Source organism: Bos grunniens, chromosome 5 (genome assembly GCF_055505025.1).
Source record: "Bos grunniens cultivar Pamir isolate PY7600 chromosome 5, Bosgru_T2T1.0, whole genome shotgun sequence".
NCBI lineage: Eukaryota > Metazoa > Chordata > Mammalia > Artiodactyla > Bovidae > Bos > Bos grunniens.
The window spans coordinates 104717367-104739447 of NC_141169.1; the positions used below are offsets into that span (position 1 = coordinate 104717367).

Genomic DNA, 22081 nt, shown 5'->3' on the forward strand with positions numbered 1-22081 from the left:
CACAGCTTGGATGATGCCGCCAAGGGAGTGAAGCAGGATAGAGAAGAGAAAAAGATCAAGATCAATGAGTATGCCCTGAGACACACCATCAAAAGTCTGGGAGAACAGGAGAAATCATCCAAGCAGGCTCAGAAAAAGCGGCTGCTATGGAGTGAGTCTGTGTCTCTCCCTCAAAATTTATATGTTGAAGCCTTAACTTCTAACATCATGGTATTTGGAGGTAATGTAACCCAAAAAGGAAACCGGCTGCTCAAAAGCCAATAAAGAGGCCAGGCTGGTGATGGAAAGGAAAGTTTGCTTTATTTTGGATACCAGCAACTAGTGGGGATAAGATGCTTGGATGGCATCACCACTCAATGGACATGAGTTTGAGCAAACTCTGGGAGATACTGAAGGACAGGGAAGCCTGGCGTGCTGCAGTCTATAGGGTTGCAAAGAATCAGACATGACTGAGTGACTGAACGATCAGTGGGGATTGTCCAAAGGACAGGAGTTGGCCTTTGGACAGGCTGGCAATCAGTGGGCTAGAGCTTTTGTCGGCTGAGGGAGGGGGCAACGTGCAGAAACAGCACAGTCAGCTCTACAGTCATCTGGAAATTAGTCATCAGTTATCTGAGCAGCATCACCTTGATTAAGCACACTTATTTTTCAATTCCAGTGTCGGTTTGTTCTCATTTCCTTAAGGCCATTTCTTTGAATTGTGGCAGTTTATATCGTGGCTACAGTCTAGTCATCCTATAATTAACTTCTCCACCTGGGGTTTCAATATCTATAAGGCAGCTCACAGGATATGGCTCAGAATATTATCTATAGCCCTTGAGAAGGAACTAGAGGTCCTTTGACCATGCTTAATGTCTAACTCTTATTATTTGACCTCCTTTGACTGTTTTCCTTTGTTTCTGCATGTTCTCACTTCTCTGGTTAAACTTATTCTTTGGCTAAAGTTTTTCCACAGACATAAGGCAAACTGAGCCTAAGTTTCTTCTTCTATAAAATGTGGGTAATAATAAAAGTAACTCATACAAGTCTTATACAATAGTATCTTTTGCAGTCTCATATGAATATTAAAGAATTACAGCCATAAAAAAGAATGAAATAATGTCATTTGCAGCAACATGAATGGTCCTAGAGATTGTCATACTCAGTGAAGTAAGTCAGAAAAAGACAAATACCACATGACGTCACTTATATGCTGCTAAGTCGCTTCAGTCGTGTCCAACTCTGTGCGACCCCACAGACGGCAGCCCACCAGGCTCCCCTGTCCCTGGGATTCTCCAGGCAAGAACACTGGAGTGGGTTGCCATTTCCTTCTCCAATGCATGAGAGTGAAAAGTGAAAGTGAAGTCGCTCAGTCATGTCCGACTCTTCGAGACCCCATGGACTGCAGCCTACCAGGCTCCTCCGTCCATGGGATTTTCCAGGCAAGAGTACTGGAGTGGGTTGCTATTGCCTTCTCCCCACTTATATGTGGACTCTAATATATGACACGAGTGAACTTATCGATGAAACAGGAACAGACTCACAGACGTAGAGAACAGACTTGTGCTTGCCAAGGGGTCAGGGTGTGGGAGAGGGAAGGACTGGGAGCTTGGGATTAGCAGAAGCAAACTATTAAATATATAGGACGGGTAAACAATAAGGCCCTACTGTGTATCCCAGGAAAGTATATTCAATAACCTGTGATAGACTGTAATGGGAAAGAATATGAAAAAAGAATATACATGTATAACTGAATCACTTTGCTGTATAGCATATGCCAATAAATTCTTTAATCAATATTTAAGAGCTAAATGAGATACTACAAGAGGCAGGCTTAAGGCAGCATCAGGCACCCTGTGAGCTGTACTGGGGAGGGGTCCTATAGTGTCTTACTGCCTTGATATACACAGTCGGAAGGCAGGATCCTTCTTCATGACTATGATCTTAGAATCATACTTTTTCAGTCAGCCTGGTGGAATGCAACACACCTTTCAGTCAGTCTGGTGGAATGCAACATAGATTACTACTATCATTATAGGCATTTCTAGAGAGTTGGAGCATAAAGAAAGCTGAACACCAACGAACTGATGCTTTTGAACTGTGATGTTGGATAAGACTCTTGAGAGTCCCTTCAGTGCAAGGAGATCAAACCAGTCAATCCTAAAGGAAATCAGTCCTGAATATTCATTGCAAGGATATTGAATGTTGACTGATGTTGAAGCTGAAACTCCAATACTTTGGCAACCTAATGGGAAGAACTGACTCATTCTGGGACCCTGATGCTGGGAAAGATTGAGGGCAGGAGGAGAAGGGATGACACAGGATGAGATGGCTGGATGGCATCACTGACTCGATGGACATGAGTTTGAGCAAGCTCCAGGAGTTGGTGATGGACAGGGAAGCCTGGTGTGCTGCAGTCCATGGGGTCACAAAGAGTCTGTAATAACTGAGCGACTGAACTGAACTGAAGGCAATTTTACATCCCCACTCTCAAGTAATCTCTCTATCTCTGCTCATCACGATGAGTTACCATATCTATTCACACTGAAGGATAAAAGATGATAATGAAGACAGCATAGGATGCCAAAGCAAGCAGCCAAGTGCAAGGAAAAGAGACTGGAAAGGGTCAGGACCACCTAAGACACACTGAGAGAATTTCATAAATTTCTGGGGGGAAATTCTACATTAAATTATGCCATAAGTATTAATACACACACACACACACACACACACATGCCCAAGCAGATGTAAAGTTCACCTAGGTCCAACCTGTGTGCTCAATCGCTCTGTCGTGTCCAACACTTTGCAATTCCTTAGACTGTAGCTGTGCAGGGGCTCCTCTTGTCCATTCAGGCAAGAATAATGGAGTGGGTTGCCATTTCCTCTGCCAGGGGATCTTCCCAACCCAGGGACTGAACCTGTGTCTCCTGCGTCTCCCACACTGCAGGCAGATATTTTACCTCTGAGCCACTGGGGAAGCCCAGGTCCAATTTAGTTAATTAATTTTTCCAAAATCTCGATCAGAATACCTCTGTCCAGCCTCTTGGGTTCAGCCCTTTTCCATTCTCACCACCTCTGCTTGGTTCCATGTAAAGACCAGATTCTCTGTCTTTGCTTCCACTGATTCCAGAATTGTATTTCTTTTATCCTGAGTTTGTCTCCACTGTTTACTTAGGCACTTTTTTTGCTTTTGTCCCTGGCTCCTGTGAATTTTTATTCTAACCAACCTCTTTTTTTTCCCATTGGAAACCTTAGGTTCTTCTTGCTTCCTGTGCAAGAGAGATGAAGAAACATTTTCATTTTACCCCTGAGTAGAGAGTACCCAGACAAACCTGAGCATACTGTGCCAAAAATATATCAAAGTCAATCCCAAGCAGAGAAGACAAAAGAGATAATTTACTTTCATGCTAAACATAAAGGAAGACAGATAGCAAACAGCCTATTTGGAGGTCAGACAGAATACAGTGGTTAAAATTAGGATTAGCGCCTTGCTGGGCTGTTGTTGGTATTCTATTTCATTTGTATTCCTTTGTACAAGAGGCTTTTCAAACAGAAGCTGCACCCCCAGGAAAGAAGACCACTAGGCAACAAAAGCAAAAATAAACAAGTGGGACTACATCAAACTAAAAAGCTTCTGCTCAGGAAGGAAACCATCTTCAAAATGAAAAGGCAACCAACATGATGGGAGAAAATAATCTGAAACTGCTTCTCTGACAATCGGTCAATATCCAACATACACAAGGAACTCATATGACTCAATAGCCAAAAAAAAAAAAAGGAAATAACCCAATTCAAAAATGAACAAAGGACCTGAACAGACCTTCCCCAACGAAGCTGTATGACAGTGGCCAATGGGTACATGAAAAAATGCTCAGCATCACTAATAATCAGGGAGATACAAATCGAAGCCACAGTGAGGGAACTCCCTGGTGGTCCAGTGGTTAGCACTCTGCGCTTTCACTGCCAAGGGCATGGGTTCAATCCCTGGTCACTAAGATCCCACAAGCCTCGTGGCACAGCCAAAAAAAAATGCATACACACACAAAATGAAATATCACTTCATATCTGTTAGGATAGCTATTATCAAAAAAAAAAAAAAAACAAGAGATATCAAATACTGACAAGGATATGGAGAAAAGAGAATCCTCGTATATTGTTTTTGAGAATGTAAATTGATACAGCTGCTACTAAAACAGTATGATTTCTCAAGAAATCAAAAATAGATCTACTGTGGCATCCATCAATCCCAACTCTGGGTATTTATCCAAAAGAAATGAAACGATTATCCCAAAAAGACATCTGTATTTCTGTGTTCATTGCAGCATTATTCACAATAGCCAAGACTTGGAAATAACCTAAGTGTCAATCAATAGATGGATGGATCAAGAAAAAATAGTGTGTAAGTATACGCGTGTGTGTACACAATATATATAATATTATTCAGCCTTAAAAAAAAGTGGGGGTGGGGAGGGGGGAATCCTGTCATTTGCAACAGGTGAAACTGGAGGAGGTTACTTTAAGTGAAATAAGCCAGAGAAAGGCAATACTGCAAGATATCATATATGTGTCAAATCTTTTTGAAAAAGTTAAACTCATAGCAAGAGAAAATAAAAAAGTTGTCACCCTGGGTTGAGGCATAGGGGAAATAGAAAGTGATCGATATAAGGGTATAAATTATAGTTATAAGATAAATAAGGTCTGAGGATCTAATGTGTAACATGGTGACTATAATTGATAACAATATATTGTATCACTGAAATTTGCCAAGAGAGTAGAACTTCAGTGTTCCCACACACAAAAAAAATTAAGGATAAATATGTGAGTTAAGGGCTTCCCTGGTAGCTCAGACAGTAAAGAACATGCCAATGCAGGAGATACAAGAGATGCAGGTTTGATCCCTGGGTCAGGAAGATCCCCTGGAGAAGGGAATGGCAACCCACTCCAGTATTCTTGCCTGGAGAATCCCATGGACAGAGGGGCCTGGCGGGCTATCATCCATGAGGTCACAAAGAAACAGACACAACTGAGCGAGTAACACACACACACACACATGAGGTGAGAGGTGTGTTAATTAACTGGATAGAAGACATCCTTTCACAATATATATGCAGGTCAAATCATCACATTATACACTTTAATTATCTTACAATTTACTTGTGAGTTATACCTGAAAATAGCTGGAAAGAAGTTTTCTCATATGTTCAAATTAAAAAAAAAGAATGCATATTTGGAAAGTTAAAAAGTCACATTTTCACAGAATATTTTTCGATAGAAATCACAGTAAAAGCAATTTATAGAATCCCCAAATCCCACCAGCTCCTTCTGGTCCAATTTCAACCAGGGTCTTTCCCAGAGAGTCCTCTTGGCCTCTGGTCGACATCTTTTTTCCCAGGCATGAGGCGTTGACCCACCAGTCCTTTTTCTTTTCTTCTGACCAAAGAAATGTGACAGTTCACCTGCTTTTTGAAAAGTTGTCTTTTCTTGAGTTTCAGATGAAGCACACATGTTGTTCCCAAGTGACTTGCAAGGCTGTATGATTGATTTAAACCACAATGAACAATTTTCTAGCCCAGAAGGCCTTGGCAAGGAGCCCTTCCCAGCTCTAAAGTCTCTGATGATGACTCACTTAGAACCCTTCCCTGCCACTCACCAGGGAAATTATCTGATAATACAGCTAATGATGAGAAAAACAACCCATCTTGTTGTCTGAGGCAGCTGCTGCTAAGTTGCTTCAGTCGTGTCCGACTCTGTGCAACCCTATAGACAGCAGCCCACCAGGCTCCCCTGCCCTGGGATTCTCCAGGCAAGAACACTGGAGTGGGTTGCCATTTCCTTCTCCAGTGCATGAAAGTGAAAAGTGAAAGTGAAGTTGCTCAGTCGTGTCCGACTCCTAGCGACCCCATGGACTGCAGCCTACCAGGCTCCTCGGTCCATGGGATTTTCCAGGCAAGAGTACTGGAGTGGGGTGCCATTGCCTTCTCCTGTCTGAGGCAGCAGCAACAAGCAAATCTTTACCAGTATCTCCGCCAGTGACGGCAGAACCCAGATAGACTGAAGACTCTTGCTGGTTGAGAGAGACTTCTTTTCTCCGTTATTTGTCAGATTCCAGATTAACTTTTTTTCTATTCCTCCAGTTATTAAAAAGAAGGAAAATGTCTACATCACAAGCATATTTCTTAATCTTAATATTTTTGCAATTCTTTTTTTTTTTTTCTAGAAGATTCTCCCTTCTCTTGTCCAAAGCACTATAGTCCAGGGTTCACAGTCAACTCCATGGCACATGGAATGACAGGTGGGGCCGGGGGGGGAAGGTAGTTGGCAGGTATACAGTTAAGGAGTAACATAAATGGCTTTATGCTCCTTGCTTAATTGGACAAGATCCTTCCAGAAGCTTCCTATTGTAACTCCCCTTGGTTCTTCAGACCTTTTGATTAGCGTTCTGGTTACTTCACCATGTTTTAATACAGTCTAAGGTCAGCTGTGGAATTTGGCCCTTTTGGTCTGTGAGAGGTCGAAGTCCTTTCTTGACGGGCCACATATACACCCCTTTTGGTTTCTGATTAAAAAAAAAAAAAAAAAAACTGGATTCCTGAAAGCCACGTGTCACATCAAACAGACCAGAGTCCCCCTGAACTCTTAATTTCAGGCCATGGCTTTCGTAAGACACCTCATCTGGGGCAATGACCACCCCAAGATAGCTCTCCTGTCCTCAGTTTAAAAAGCACTAATCTCTGGGTAGAAAAGCTTATAGTTACTGAAGGGGGGAAGGAGTGGGAGGGATAAATGAGGAGTTTGGGATTAGCAGATTCCAAACTATTATATACAGGGTAGATACAAAAAACAAGGTCCCACTATATAGCACAGGGAACTATATTCAATATCCTATAATAAACCGTAATGGAAAACAGTATTGTGAAACAGTTGGCTTAAAACTCAACATTCAGAAAATTAAGATCATGGCATCTTGTTCCATCACTTCATGGCAAATAGATGGGGAAACAATGGAAACAGTGACAGACTTTATTTTGGGGGGCTCCAAAATCACTGCAGATGGTGACTGCAGCCATGAAATTAAAAGACACTTGCTCCTTGAAAGAAAAGTTATGACGAATTTAGACAGCATATTAAAAAGCAGAGACACTACTTTGCCAACAAAGTCCATCTAGTCAAAACTATGGTGTTTCCAGTAGTCATGTATGGATATGAGTTCAGTTCAGTTCACTTCAGTCGCTCAGTGCTGTCCAACTCTTTGTGACGCCATAGACTACAGCATGCCAGGCCTCCCTGTCCATCAGGAACTACCAGAGTTTATTCAGATTCATGCCCATTGAGTTGGTGGGACCATCCAATCATCTCATTCTCTGTCATCCCCTTCTCCTCCCACCTTCAGTCTTTCCCAGATTCAGGGTCTTTTCAAATGAGTCAGCTCTTCACATCAGGTTGCCAAAGTATTGAAGTTTCAGCTTCAGCATCAGTCCTTCCAATGAATATTCAGGACTAATTTCCTTTAGGATTGACTGGTTGGATCTCCTTGCAGCCCAAGGGACTCTCAAGAGTCTTCTCCAACACCACAGTTCAAAAGCATCAATTCTTCAGCACTCAGCTTTCTCTATAGTCCAACTTTCACATCCACACACAACTACTGGAGAAACCATAGCCTTGATTAGATGGACCTTTGTTGGCAAAGTAATGTCTCTGCTTTTGAATATGCTGTCTAGTTTGGTCATAGCTTTTCTTCCAAGGAGCATCTTTTAATTTCATGGCTGCAGTCCCCATCTGCAGTGATTTTGGAGCCCCAAAAAATAAAGTCTGACAGTGTTTCCACTGTTTCCCCACCTATTTGCCGTGAAGTGATGAGACTGGAAGCCATGATCTTGGTTTTCTGAATGTTGAGCTTTAAGCCAGCTTTTTCACTCTCCTCTTTCACCTTCATCAAGAGACTCTTTAGTTCTTCTTCACTTTCTGCCATAACGGTGGTGTTATCTGCATATCTGAGGTTATTGGTATTTCTCCTGCCAATCTTGATTCCAGCTTGTGCCTCATCCAGCCCAGCATTTCTCATGATGTACTCTGCATATAAGTTAATATACAGTCTTGACGAACTCCTTTTCCTATTTGGAACCAGTCTGTTGTTACATGTCCAGTTCTAACTGTTGGATATGAGAGTTGGATTATAAAGAAAGCTGAGTGCTGAAGAATTGATGCTTTTGAACTGTGATGTTGGAGAAGACTCTTGAGAGTCTCTTGGACTACAAACAGATCCAACCGGTCCATCCTAAAGTAAATTAGTCCTGAATATTCATTGGAAGGACTGATGCTGAAGCTGAAACTCCAATACTTTGGCCACCTGATGTGAAGAACTGACTCATTTGAAAAGACTCTGATGCTTGGAAAGATTGAAGGTGGGAGGAAAGGGGATGAAAGAGGATAAGATTGTTGGATGGCATCACCGACTAGAAGGACATGAGTCTGAGCAAGCTCCAGGAGTTGGTGACGGACAGGGAAGCCTAGCATGCTGCAGTCCATGGGGTCACAAAGAGTCAGACACAACTGAGCGATTGAACTGAACTGAACTGAAATATGTGTATGTGCTCAGTCACTTCAGTAGTATCTGACTCTTAGTGATCCCATGGACTGTAGCCTGCCAGGCTCCTCTGTCCTTGGGATTCTGCAGGTAAGAATACTGGAATGGGTTGCCCTGCCCTCCTCCAGAGGATCTTCCTGACCCAGGGATGGAACCCGCATCTTCTGCAGCTCCTGCATTGCAGGTAGATTCCTTATTGCTGAGCCACCAGGGAAGTATATATATATATATATATATATATATATACACACACACACACATATATATATATATATATTTAGAACATTGTAAATCAACTGTACTTCAATTAAAAGAAAATACTAGTCTCTATTGTCCAGTCCTTCTTCACCACTGATCATTTTGTGGAAAATGAGGAGCTCTTTGTGTGCTTGCTGGCTTGTTTTTCTGTTTCCTTGGAAAAGAGTAAAAGGGAGACTTTGGATCCCTCCTCACCAGAATAAACTGTAACATCTCAGTGCAGCATTCAACCCAGAGAAGACATTGTTGCCTGACTGACAAATTAACCAAAACCACCAGGGAAGCAGATGAGAGCATGCAGAATTTATTTTGTTTTTCTTTTTCATTAGCTCATAATTTTGTATTAATACAAAAGGAAAACTGACTTTCAGGAGACACACTGAAGCAATTTTTACCTTGAAATTTTAGACTCTAAAATCTTAAATAGCCAGTTCTAACTGCTGTATGTGGACTTCCGACTGAGGTTCAGGTATGTTTGATGAGTTTCTAAAGCAGAACATGGCACCTCGCACTGATGTTATGCTAATCCACAATGCTCAGTTACTCTCCATTGGAAGAGAGGAGAGAAGCTGATTCCCTGTTTTCATGATATTTAAATATGAGCTCTGAGGGCCCTGAGTTTCCAGGACACAACAGCCCATTAAACTCCTTTTCTATGGTGCTGAGGTCTTGATGTGGAATGAGACAAGTCAGCCAGCGCTGGGTTATAAACATGCTTTATTACAAGTAGATAGCAGAAATGATGTGGTCAACTTCAAACAGGTAAAGGGGAAACCAAAAAAAATCAAGAGAATGCCCCACAGCAAATTTCAGAGTCAGAACTGGAACAGGAGTGGGTCATCCAGAAAGAGGACCCCCCACCCCATGAATAGAGAAATAGAGGGTTTCCCTTGCACACTGAAGTCCACAGGATGGACTCGGGGGAGAGGACCCCATGTAGTTAGTCCAACTATACTGAAAGACCAACACAGCCACAGGAGCAGAACCCTACCTCCAACCCAGTGTCCCGACAACCAAGTCCTGTCACTAGCTCAATCTCACTCCCGTGTCCTCTCTCAGTCATGGTGAAATAATGGAACTATTGTGAGGAAGAGAAAGTCCAGAGGGGTCACAGCCCTTAGAGAGGCTGGTGGGACCTGTATGGTTAGTCTACACTGGGGGCACTATACTCCTGCATTGTCTTCCTTATCCAGTCAACGTAGTTCTTGACTCGCGTGTAGATCCCATAGGTCCCACACTGGGGGCCCCAGGACACCAAACCAGCAACATAGAATTTGGGCTTGTTTTCCTTAGGGTCCTGTACAGCAAAGGCCCCACCACTGTCCCCGTCACAGCTATCAACACCCTTGTCATTACCGGCACAGATCATGTTCTCAGTGAAAACAAAAGAACTGATATCTATTCCAGGATTGACCCCCTTCATCTCCCGGCATTTGGATAAGGGAGCAACGGGTAGCTTTGCCCCTCTGAGCTTAATAACATGACTTTTGACATTTGTTCGACCCCAACCTGAGATCAGGCCCAGGACGTTCTCTGGAGGGTCATATTCTGAGGAGGTGCCTGGTAGGCAGATAGGGGCGACCTTGGGTCCCATTTTCACTGGGTCTCTCAGCCGCACCAGCGCAATGTCATTGTCAAAATTCTTTCGTGTTATCGAAGGATCCAGGACCTCCCATCCTGGATGGATAAACACTCTCTCTGCAGTGAGCATCTGAGCATTTGACAATTGTGAGGTGACCACTGAGGAGGACCCAACATACATCACTGGGATATCGTTTCCCTCCACGACATGGGCAGCTGTCAGCACCCAGTATTCATCAATGAGAGCCCCACCAGCCCATGGGTTCGAGAAGAAGACTTGCCAGGGGAAATTTTCAATCTTCGCAATGGAGCCTCCAAATATTCTTTGTGTTGATCTAAAAGGCTCGCTGGGGGTGCCACAGACTAGAAAGGAAAAAGAACAAGGTGGGTAGTCGCTGGCCCCCAGCAATCCTCCAGCCACTCAAACACCTGCTGGGCTTCATTGTTCTCAGCACAACACAGCCAACCTTATGCAGGAAATCTCCTACACCAACCTTCAAGTTGTAAACTTTCAAAGACGTGAACATGCGCTTGCACATCCAATCACACAAGTAGGTTCAGGTGTCTGGGGTACATTGCCCTGTGCACACCTCCTCTACAAGCGGCTGTGCATTTGTGAACTTACTGTACAGTGGTGTAAAGTACAATAGTATAGCATCTCTACTTCAAGCCCAGGATGTCTGGAAGCCAGTGTAAAAACAGCAGTGATATGGCTGGTATTGTCAAGAAGCTCCAGCTGTTGAAAGATACTACTGTACTTTTCAAGGTCCCCTACTGTAAGATTAAAAGTGTTTTCTCCGGATTTCTCAGGTGGCCCAGGGGCTAAGGCGCTGTGCATTCAAACCAAGGAGCCCGGGTTCCATCCCTGACTGGAGAACTAGATCCCACATGCTGCAACTAAGACACAGCAAAGCCAAATAAGTAAATAAAGATTTTTTTAAGAAAATATTTTCTTTATTTTTTGTATTGTTTTGTATTTTGTATGTATTACTTGTGTGAAAGTATTATAAACCCTTTGTGTGAAAAGTATTATAAACCATTATTATACTATAAGGTGTTATAGTACAGTACAGTTGTGTTAGTTGGGTACCTAAGCTCATATTGTTGGACTTATGAACATGCTCTTGGAACAGAACTCATTCATACGTAGGGGACTTACTGTATTTGGTCAACCAACTCACTGCCTGACTTATCTGAACTCACTTAAGGATCAAATATCCCACATCGCCAGTGCCAAGAGTGGGCTTGTGGGGGAGACTGGTTAAACAGAGCCCATGTATAAAGTACTGAACCTAAATGAGCCTCACACTATGGACAGCTTAACTCACAGTCCTACAGGAGGCACATGTCACCCCAGTCTCAGCACATCTGGTCAGGGACCCAACTAGGAGCCCCAGCTGGGAGTCTCTGTTCTCACACATGTAGTGGGAAGGCAAGCCTTCTATCTGCCTCTGATGCCCAGGTCCAAAACTATCACCTTCTTCACTCAAGTCCTAACTGCAGCCAAGTACTTCCTAGGAACTGGATGTAGGGCAAAGAGAGGGTTCTCTTTTCCCATCTTTCATCTCATCCTCCAATGACTCAGGTAAGGTTGCTTTGCCATTACCCAATGCAACTAAAACTGAATTGTATTTCAGATCAAGTTGGCTTACCTAAATCCCACACTGGTCTGCCCCAATGGACTCTGAGTTGAACATAACAGACAGATGTGGGTTTAAAGCCTATCCCATCCCTTCCTGAACTGTGAACTCACAATGAATTCATTCAAACGTAAAGCAGGACCAATAACACCTCGCCCAGAGGGTTATTGCAAAGACTTGATTGAATGAGATAATAATTTCAATTAGTTAGCTGAGTCCCTAGCTCTCAATTACAATGTTGTTACTATGAGCATCATTATTATATTCTTGGCTTTGTCTAGGAGTCTTCTTCTACTCAACTCTAATCTCTATAATGATGGTCTGAGTGTTAGTTGCTCAGTCATGTCCAACTCTTTCTGATCCCATGGACTAGCTCACCAGGCTCCTCAGTCCATGGAATTCTTCGGGAAAGAATACTGAAGTGAGTTACATTTTCCTACTCAAGGGGATCTTCCCAACCCAGGGACTGAACCCAAATTGCAGGTAGATTTTTTACCATCTAAGCAACCAGGAGAAGCCGTCTAATCTCTATATAACCCCTTATTTCTTTCATTCTTCTGTATCTTGTTGCCAGATAGTCTTTTAATATAATAACTAGGATATTCAACTAATCCTGTTTCTAAGTGTTGGTTGCTCACTCTCAATTTTCAGACCCTGTTTTTAGCAATCCTAGATCCTTTTCCTGCACCAACATTACCAAATCTAACACCCCAGACTCTGACACCAACTGTCACTGGCTGACTTTTCTCTTTAGGTCAGTCACCCTGACAGTGCGGTTGATGAATTCCCCAAGGCCCTGGCAGATCCATGCCCAAATTTGTCTCCACCTCACTGAGCTAGGCTCAAGTCCCTTCCCAAGTCCCTTCAAGTCCCTTCCCAAGAGGATTACAACTCCTTTTAGAAGGTGAGCCCTATGCACACGCACCTGAGAACACGCTCTCTCCCCAAGTCTGAGCCCTGATTACCTGCAATGCATTTCGGCGGCTCTATGCCCAGCACCTTGTTCACCCAGCTCCCATTGCCACTGCAGTGATACACCTCTGAAACAGCACAGAGAGAAGGAACACACTCACCATCATATCTTCTCACTTATCTTCTGCCTTCCATTCAGAGCCTCAGTGCCTCTGGGATTTTAGGAGGCAATGGGATCAAACCTACCATAAAATAATCTTGAGAACATCCTCCAAACAATCCCTTTGGCCCCAAACAATCCCCTTGCCCAGGAATTAGAAGGAACATTCTCCAAAGCAGAAGGAAGAGGATTAAGGTGGAGGCTCGGAAAGTGCTTCAAGTAGGAAATTAAATTGAAAGTAATGAACTGGGACATATCATGAGCCATCCAGCCCTTCATCCAGCACCACCAAGGCCTTTCCATCAAGAAAGTCAGTTGTGGGACTTCCCTGGTGGTCCACCGGTTAAGACTCTGTGCTCCCAATGCAGGGGGCACTGGTTTGAACCCTGATTGGGAACTAAGATCCTACATGCCACATGGTGTGGGGGAAAAAAAAAAAGTCATCATAGAATAGAGACTTGAAGCTGGAAGCATTACTCCTGTGGGTTCTACATTACATAGTTGGTCAAAAGCTGGATGACCACATGAAAATGGATATTTTAGGGGGAGTTCTTGAAGCTGAGCTAGGTGACCTCTATGATACTCTACAGGTGATCCTGTACAACCCATGCCCCCAACCCTATCCTGTGTGAAAATTGTATCTTTAGACTAAACAAAGAGGATGAACAAAGCCCAGCCCATCTCCCTCATTCTCTCCAAACTCTCTCCAACCCAAAAAGATCGTACTATTCACCCTCCAACCCTCTCACTCTTTCTTTCTCTTTTCTTTAGTCAAAGAAACCTTACCGCTCCCTTCATATTCCATGCTGTAATATGGCATCTCACAAGAGTACCGAGTGACGGAACCAAATAGAGTACTTTCTGGATCTTCGACTCTACCATGCTGAATGGGTTCAGGAGCGCCACAGTCCACGGCTACAGGAGGAAGACAGGAGAGAGATGGTCAGGATAGACACTTCTTCCCAGGAAGAGTCCCTGGGCCAGTCCATCCTCCCAGCTCTGATCCTCACTCCTTCCCTGCCTCCCCCATCCATAAGCACATCTGGGGTGAATCCCCCACATCAGCTTCTGTGGCCATGATCATCTCCCCAGCCTACTGAGTCCTGCCACTTCAAATGGCCCTTAGAACACTGCAAGAACTAAACTGCTTCCCGGTGGTTGGTGAGGCCTCTGTAGAAATGGACCCATAGAATGCTATTAACTCTACTAATCTCATAGCCCCTTTCTTTGTAAGAAAGCTGCTAGTCTGGCAGGCCTGGGGTCAGATCAGGACTAGGATTCTACGACTGATTTCCCTTCAAAACCCAATCCACTGTCTCACAAGCCTAAGAAGAAACCATGCATTTGTATCTCAGTGCCTTAATCTTTCCATTTCCTTTGGGAGAGGGGAAATTATTCCCTTCTTTATTCTTAAGGGAAAGAAGGTTTATTCAGTAGACAGACTGTGGGCCATCTCAGAAGGTGAGAGGCACCAGGGTTGTGAGTTTTCATAAGACTGAGTAATTTCATAGGCTAATGAGTAGAATTATTCCAACTATTTTGGGGAATGAGTGGGGATTTCCAAGAATTGGGCCACCGCCCACTTTTTGACAAAAGTAGTCCCATTTTAAAGAGATGCATACGTTGACACCGCAACTTGGAATTACTCCACTTTCCATTGCTTTGACAAGTAGAGTAGAAAGATGGGGAACCAACACTTCCCTGGAAAATAATAAACCTCAATATTAGTTTATAAAGAGAGATACAGGGAATCAAAAGCCAAAAATGGAATTGATCTCTGGCCTTGGATCAATGAGAAGTCTTTACTACAAGAAGCCTGGGGACATCTTAGCAGAATGACCCAAAGCATCCAGGAGTTGGAGCTAAAAGAACTTTGTCCCAGCATACCAGTCCCCTTCCCCAGGAAAACTGAAGCCAAAAGGAGAATGTGAAAATGTCCAAGGATCTTCATGGCTGAGAAGACAACTAGAGATCTGAGGGGTTCTCTTGATGGAGAAGGTGCTAGACCTCATTCAAAAGAGAACATTCCCTAATTGATCAGATAATTCCAGTGTGCTCATCCTGACCTAGGGACTAGAGAGGAGCCCCTGATAGTGCTTTACCTGCACAACTTCAAACCCATCCACACAGGTTATCTTCACCACATCTCTGAACACATATTTTGCTCTCTCAGGCTCCCAGAAGGAATTGGCAGTGACTTCTTTAGGACAAGGGATTGCTTGAAAAGGATAGGAAAAGAACTTTACCAAATCATTGGAGAATCATTATTACATATAATCATTCTCACACTTGTTGGGTTTCCCTGGTGGTTCAGTGGTAAAGAATCCACCTGCCAATGCAGGAGATGTTGTTTGATTCTGGGTCGGGAAGATCCCTAGAGAAGGAATTTCAACCCACTCCAGTATTCCTGCCTGGGAAATCGCATGGACAGAGAAGCCTGGAAGGCTGCAATCCATGTGGTCACAAAAGAGTCAGACACAGCTTACCAACTAAATAACAACATATTTTCTACAGTTGTTGACTCATCCTCAGTCCTGAAACCCAGCATTCCAACACGGAGGTGGTTAAAATAATATGGCAGGGAATTCCCCGGCGATCCTGTGCTTAGGAATCAGCGTTCTCACTGTTGAGGGTACAGGTTTGATCCCTAATCAAGGAACTAAAATCTCGCAAGTCTGACAGTGAAATGAAATTAAATAAAATAGAATAATGACATTACTAACTAACCACCTCCAGGCCATCTGCATTTGAAAATCCAGTTGAAGGATTCCTAAAAGTTGAGGGTTTCTCACAACCACTAACAGGTTTACATGGTGCTGAGGAGCTGCTGTGTTCTCAGGATATCCATCCCTACAACAATCCACTGTTTTGATTTTACCTTGGGCAAGGACTCTGGTCCCACCAATCAGAGGGCAGCTTCTAGGTTACTCACGATCTCCATGGTAACGAAATTTCCATCCCTTTCTTTGTTCTGATCCATCAGTTTGGAAGATGATATTCAGAGCACTGCTCTGGGTTTCAATTGTTAGTGGCCCAGGAAAGCCGTTCCCACAGTAAGGACCAAAATGCTGGTCTCCTGCCACAAACTGAAGAGAATCAAAATGGGGAAATCAGAAGAGAGAAAGAACTAAAAGAAAAAGGTAACACGGAAGGGATAAAAGTAAAATAAAATAAGAAGGAGAGAAAGAAAAAAAGAAGGGACAGAAAGCTAGATAATGCGTCTTCAGGGAGAACTCTCTCTGAGTGAGTTGGAAGAAAACTGATCATCCATCACGCACGAGCAAACTGTCGGGACAGTGGCCCTCGGAGTCAGCTGGTTCCACATCAAAGTCTTCTCTCCTCATGGTCACCACCACTCGGAATCCCTCCTCCAACTGGATCTGATAGTCACACCTTGAGCTCTCTGGGTATGGACTGGGGTAATTAGGACTTTCAACCTCCCCAGTCATTGTGGTGAATACATTCCCACTGCAATTGACTAAGGAAGAAAAAGAGAAAAGGAGAATAAAATATAGGGTCAGGCCAAGGAGTCCCAGCTCTTTACTATGGTCCTTCTTATGAACTGAAGCCCATGTGCCACAATTACACACCAATGCATAACAGCAGAGATACCTAATATGTATTGGGTTTCCATCGCATTGCTTATGTGGAGCTTTTCATGGTTATGAAGAGGCCCAAGTTGACACCTATCTCTCTTCTCCAATTAATTAACTTGACCCTGTAGGCTTATCTTTCTCCACTCTTGTGGCTCCCTTTCTGTTTATGAGTAACTAAAAATTGATGCCAAGTCAAGGCCGTGGCTAATCAAAATCGAAAAGGGTAGACAGACACCTTACTGAAGCCTCCAGCCAGCCCAAACCCCAGGGAACATTCGCCTCTCCTGATGCCAAGCTCACCTCCACAGTTCTTCTTGTCTTCATGGAGGAAGTATTCTGGAGGGCAGGAGCAGAAGTAACCACCAATGAAGTTATTGCAGAAGTGGCTGCAAGGAGCATCTGCAAAGGCTGTGCACTCGTCTATATCTACAAAAAGTAGAGAAAAACAGTGGTCAAGGACAAAGACCTAGAAGGAAGAATGAAGTTAAGCCCAAAACTGCAAGTGTAAGAAAAGTAGGAAGGGTCTGTTGCTTTGAGACATTCAGTGAATCACATCTCAGACACTATACTCTATACTGTGTTGAGTCACTTCATTCATGTCCAACTCTTTGTGACCCTATGGACTGTAGCCCACTAGGCTCCTCTGTCCATGGGATACTCCAGGCAAGAATACTGGAGTGGGTTGCCAGTATTTGCCCTGCCCTCCTCCAGTTATTCCATGTTACTCTCCTGAAATATGATTCTAGACTTCTGCTTTACCATTGTGCATCTATAGTGGGAGCTGTCAACACCGAAGACCCTTTCCGCTCCAGGGATAGCATTCTGCAAGCTTAACATAATATGTCTTCTGCAGGGAGGAACAACTAATACATGTACTTCCTTACATGATGCTGGCACTTCTGTCAAATCTAAACAAGGCTTTGGCTTTATGAGATGTTCTAACATCACGATACCCTGAAGATAGGTGTAGACGCACATAGAATGTGAAAGTTTGTTTGCTATATGTTAAATGGGTTTGAATACCACACATTCCTTGTGTGAGCCTTGGCAAGTTATTTAACTTTGTTAATCTTTACTTTTCCTATCTTTAAGTAGAGATAATAACACCTACTTTCAGAATTGAGGTAGGACTTCCTTAGAGGTCCAGTGGTTAAGAATTTGCCTGACAATGCAGGGGACACAGGTTCGATCACTAGTCCAGGAAGATTCCACGTGCCTCGGGGCAACTAAGCTCCTGCACGGTAACTACTGAATCCACATGCCACGACTGCTGAAGCCCACATGGCCTAGAGCCCATGCTCTGCAACAACAGAAGCCAAAGCCACAGCAAAGAGAAGCCCATGCACTCTGACTAGAGACTAGCACCCAAGAGAGCAAGAAGAGACAGCCTGTGTGCAACAGCGACCACCAAGTGCAACCATAAATAAATAAATATAATTTGAGTGAGTGCTAAGTCGCTTCTGTCCAAATCTTTGCAACATTATGGACTGTAGACCACCAGGCTACTCTGTCCACAGCATTCTCCAGGCAAGAATACTGGAGGGGGTTGCCATTCACTTCTCCAGGGGGTCTTCTCGAACCAGGGATTGAACCTGTGACTCTGTGTCTCCTGCTTTGGCACGTGGGTTCTTTACCATTAGTGCCACTTGTGAAGCTCTTCAAATTATATAATTTAGGTAAAGATTTAATTAATATAGGTAAAGATTTAATTAATATAAGTAAAGTTCTTAACACAATACCCAGCTCATAGTGGTTCTCAACAAATTACTGGGGTGTTTTTTATCTATTTTTTTCATTACCATCATCACCATCAAGATACACGTTTGATTACATGTTTGACTTTCACAAAAGCAATTCACGGAGTGATCCAAGCCAAGTCAATACTTCATAAGAGTTACAAATGGAATCCTCACTCCCTGTATTGCTCAATATTTGCCCTGCTTCCAGTCTCATGGCTGGATCAATGAGGCACAAAGAGGTGAGCCTTACCCTCAGCAACATAGTACGCAGCAAACCCGGTGAAACGCTCCTCGTTGGAGAAGTCCGACCGGAAGATCACCTGCAGTTTACTGTATGGGATGTGGAACTCTTTCACCACTGGGGAGTTTGAATTCTTGTTGGTCCTCTGTCCACAGAGTTTCCCTTCTTCATGGCCTCCCGACATTATCTAAGAGAAGAGTCAAAAGAACCCAGGAAAGGGTAATATTTTGGCATGGAGGGTAGAGAGATAGACCACTTCCCACCTTAGGACTATGTGACCCGGCTTACTGTGTGCTCACGCTCTCAGTCCACCACCCCAGCCCCATCCTTTCGCACCCATCACAGTGTACCTGCACTGAATCATAGGAGCAGTTCTCAGACAACTCTATATCCAGGTGGGTGAAGTAAAGGTGGATCCCGTACCCTGCAGGGACTTCTATGTCCCAAGACTTCTCGACCTCGTTGGGGTACGCCTGAGGGTAGTTGGGGGATAGAATCTCTCCATACATAGTAGGCTCGGCATAAACCCTGGCCACAAGGGAAAACAGGACAATGCACCTAAAAAAAAATAATAATAAAGGCAATTGGAGAGGTGGGTGACCCAGGTACGAGTGGACTAGGGCAGGGAGAAGGGAGGGGAGAGGCGAAGGGCACCAGCACATGGAATAGAGTCTTGGGCTGGAATGAAGCAGAAAAACCAAGGGCAAAGCCAAACCCAGGCTTAGGATCTGAGCTGTTCTCTTGAGACGATGAAGGGAATGCGTTCCATGTACATTTCTCTAGACCTGGGATCACTCACCACATCTCTGGCAATTTGTTCATCCCTGGTGAGCAGCTCTTCTCTTGGTCCTGGCTCTCTGCACCTCTGACTTTGGAGCTAAAGGGGTGGCAGGCCTAGCAGTATTTGTCGAACAAACACAGGCACCTGTTTCAGTGGTAAGGGGTCAGTGTCACTTTGGTGTGAATAACACCGAGGTTAAACAGAGCTGTATCATTAAGCAACAGTGTATGACACCCCTCCTCTCACACTGGCTCTCGTTCTAGACTGAAACTAAACCTTATCCTTCTCCCATGGCTTCTCAGGACCTTCTCCTGGTTTTCTTCCAAAAGCATGAGACTTTTCCCAAGTGCTTTGCTTCCTCTGTGCTCCTTCTTCACCCCCAACTTCCACCCTGCCTCCGCTCTGTCAGCCTCTCTTCTCCCCTCACAGAACAGCATCCCCGTCTCCACTTGGAATTTCAGGAGTTTGTCCGCATCATGACCATCCACCAGGACAGGTCTCCCTCCTCTTTTGACAAGGAGCCCCCTTATCACTTCGAACCAACTCTCTTGCCTGTGTATTATTGCATGTATTTCTCTTAATGCTCCCAAAGACCACTGACGGAGGAATGGATTTGTTTCCTTAGAGGAAGGCAGTGACCTTGGGAGAAGTGGTCTCAGACAGAGTTGTGTGAGGGGAGAAGAAAAGGGGCAGGTGAATGAACACAAAAGGAGACGAAAGCTATTTCCTCAATTTCCTACCTTAATTTTCCAGATCTTTTTTTCCTTTTCTTTTTTACCTTTACTAAAAAGATAAGACATCTCCTCGTAGTCCCTAGAAAAGTGTTACCAAATATGCTTCTAACCCTGAACACTGTTTTGGGGCGGGGGGGTGACATGAGGGTGAATGGGGTCAACCTAAGAAAAATAGGTGGTCTATATTTTCCCTCCTTTGGATTCTGCTCTTCTCAGCCCTCGATCTCTGCCCAAAACTTCCCTATGTAAAGTTTTCTGCCTTCCTTTTTCCTTCCATCAAAGCTCTGTTCTTCAAGCTTAAGGATTTTACCTTCAGAAGCTGATGGGAACAAGTGGGTCAGTCCCGTCCCTCTTGCCAGTGGGCAGGCCGAGCGACCCTGCCCGCTCCCAGGAAGAGCGGCTCAGAGCTGGACGCTCCCTCTGCAGCAACCTCCGCTGGCCTCCCTGGATCTGGTTCTCTGGTTCCTTCCCTGTGATCCCCAGGGTGCATGTCTGAAATTCCCTGATCCAAACAAAGAGGGGGCTGGGAGACCATGGCTTAGGGAAAGTGAGCTTTGATCTTGGAGCTCCCTCTGCTTTTGAAACAAGAACTGCATCCTTTTTCCAGCCTGACACTCCTCTGTCCTGGGCTGCAGGCTCCGAAGGAGGGATTGGGGAATTTCACTGATTGCCTAACACTCTTTTTTAGCCAAAGGGTGTGTTAGAGTTTTAGGGGAAGTCAGGTGATTTGTGCGAAAAGGAGGGGATTAATACTCTAAGGAAAAGCAAAACAGGAAGTCCAGCCCTCCAGCTGCATATGAAACACAAATTAAAAGAGAGAGGAGTTATCAGAAATGCCACTTAAGGACTTGCCTGGTGGTTCAGTGGCTAAGACTCCCTGCTACCTATGCAGGAGGCCCAAGGTTCAATCCCTGGTAAGGGAACTATATCCCACGTGCCACAACTCAGAGTTTGCATGCCACAGCTAAAAGACCCTGCATGCCGAACTAAGACCAGGTGCAGCCAAATAAATAATAAATAAATAACTTTTAAAGAAAGAAAAGTACACAGAGTGTATAAATATTTACAAACAAAGAAAGAAATGCAGGTCATCTCTGCCTCTAAGGCAAATGTAATGATTGGATCCTGACTTACACTTAAACCCAAGCTGATGTGTTATTGTTGTTCAGCAGCTAAGTCGAGTCTGACTGCGACCCTATGGGCTGCAGCAGGCCAGGCTCCCTTGTCCTTCACCATCTCCCAGAGTTTGTTCAAACTCATGTCCATTGAGTCATTGATGCCATCCAACCATCTCATCCTCTGTCGCCATGTGAGATGATGCTTTTTCCTCTTCTTAAAACTCTTCCGTGTCTCCACATATCTAAATTATATCCAGCCATCAGGGATTTCCCTCGTGGTCCAGTGGTTAAGAATCCAGCTGCCAAAACAAGGGATACGGGTTGGATTCCTGGTCCGGGACAATTCCACGGTGGGACAGTGCAACTAAGCCCACGCACCACAGCTACTGAGCTCTCGCTCTGGAGCCCTTGAGCTGCAACTACTGAAGCCCACACACCTATAGCCTGTGCTCTGCAACGAGAGAAGCCACTGCAATGAGAAGCCCGAGAACCGCAACTAGAGAAAGCCCCCACACAGCAACCGAGACCCAGCAGAGCCAAAAATAAGTAAGTCAAAAGAAATTCCTATATCAAAGGACAGAAAGAAAAATTATAAAACACGTTTTGTTTAAAAATAAAATATAAAGACAGTGCAGGGAATTCCCTGGCAGTCCAGTAGTTGGGACTCTGTGATTTCACTGCAGAGGGACCAGGTTCTATCCTTGGTTGGGAAACTAAAATCCCACAGGCTTCAAAAAATGACCAGAAAAAAAAAAAAA

General features: G+C 44.2%; 1 protein-coding gene across 1 annotated transcript; it reads right to left on the reverse strand.

Moving 5' to 3' along the window:
- Positions 1-9521: 9521 nt before the first annotated feature.
- On the reverse strand, positions 9522-20657 carry C1S (complement C1s). Its single transcript, XM_086402146.1, has 12 exons — positions 20516-20657; positions 19490-19615; positions 19041-19248; positions 18700-18877; positions 17011-17136; positions 16393-16592; positions 16047-16200; positions 15217-15332; positions 14737-14815; positions 13901-14029; positions 13008-13082; positions 9522-10765 (listed from the first exon to the last, which is right to left on the reverse strand). Exons 2-12 carry the CDS (start codon positions 19510-19512, stop codon positions 9966-9968), a joined length of 2088 nt encoding a protein of 695 aa, XP_086258272.1. The 5' UTR covers positions 19513-19615; positions 20516-20657; the 3' UTR covers positions 9522-9965.
- Positions 20658-22081: the final 1424 nt, after the last annotated feature.